The following is a 696-nucleotide window of genomic DNA, read 5'->3' as shown; positions in this document are numbered from 1 at the left end:
ACGACGGGTCCAAAAACATAATACCAGTGCTCAAAGTCAGTATGAAATCCCTGACGCGTTTCAGGTCTCTTCCTTTTTCGGGGCTACAAAAGGGGTGTGACATTGGCACACGAATGGCTGTCAAAAAAATGTGACACTAACTAGTTGGATGAGCGTGCAATCTTGCGTTTCGACAACCATTTGTATAGCCCTGAAGAAGGTTGGGGGAGCTTTTCAACCACCGAAATGCGTTGGTATTTCATAATGACCTGTTGAATGAATGGCAACATTAAAGGCTTCACTGGTCTGGCATCCTCCTTAGACTTTGTATACGCGGATTCCTGAAGTGCATTAGAAGCTGAAGCACGTCAGAGAGAGCCCGTCTCATTTCCTGGCTGGGGGACATCCAGCATCTTCAACTGCTTTTCTCCGCAGCCTGAGTGTCCCTGGCCCCGCCCCTTTCATTCATTGGATTTCAGTTCTTTCAATCACAGAGGCTCAGCATCACATGTGGGCGTTATCTGGGGGTGGTCTGCATGCAAATAAAGTCAGGAATGACCACTCTGCCAACCTGACACCCACCCATCAAGGCATATTGATGTTTGCATAACTCCTCCCACTAGTTGTATCGGGTCTGAGGGCTCTTTACAGAAGTACGGAGGCAGGGTGCTGTGATGTTTTCAAGAAGCTATGTATAGCACCCTGGCTCCACCCCCC

At 48.7% G+C, this 696-nt stretch overlaps 1 protein-coding gene across 1 annotated transcript in view; it reads right to left on the bottom strand.

The window, feature by feature from the left end:
- PPOX (protoporphyrinogen oxidase) overlaps positions 1-696 on the bottom strand; it is a 10249-nt gene that overhangs the window by 8856 nt on the left and 697 nt on the right. Inside the window, exon 3 of the mRNA XM_018572770.1 lies at positions 167-248. Within this exon, the coding sequence (XP_018428272.1) occupies positions 167-248 (82 nt within the window). The remainder of the gene's footprint in view (positions 1-166; positions 249-696) is intronic.

The sequence above is a fragment of the Nanorana parkeri genome, unplaced genomic scaffold (genome assembly GCF_000935625.1).
Source record: "Nanorana parkeri isolate BGI_ZX_2015 unplaced genomic scaffold, ASM93562v1 scaffold2130, whole genome shotgun sequence".
Lineage (NCBI taxonomy): Eukaryota > Metazoa > Chordata > Amphibia > Anura > Dicroglossidae > Nanorana > Nanorana parkeri.
Note: the sequence above shows the minus strand (reverse complement) of the source record. Positions and strands in the feature narration are given on the sequence as shown.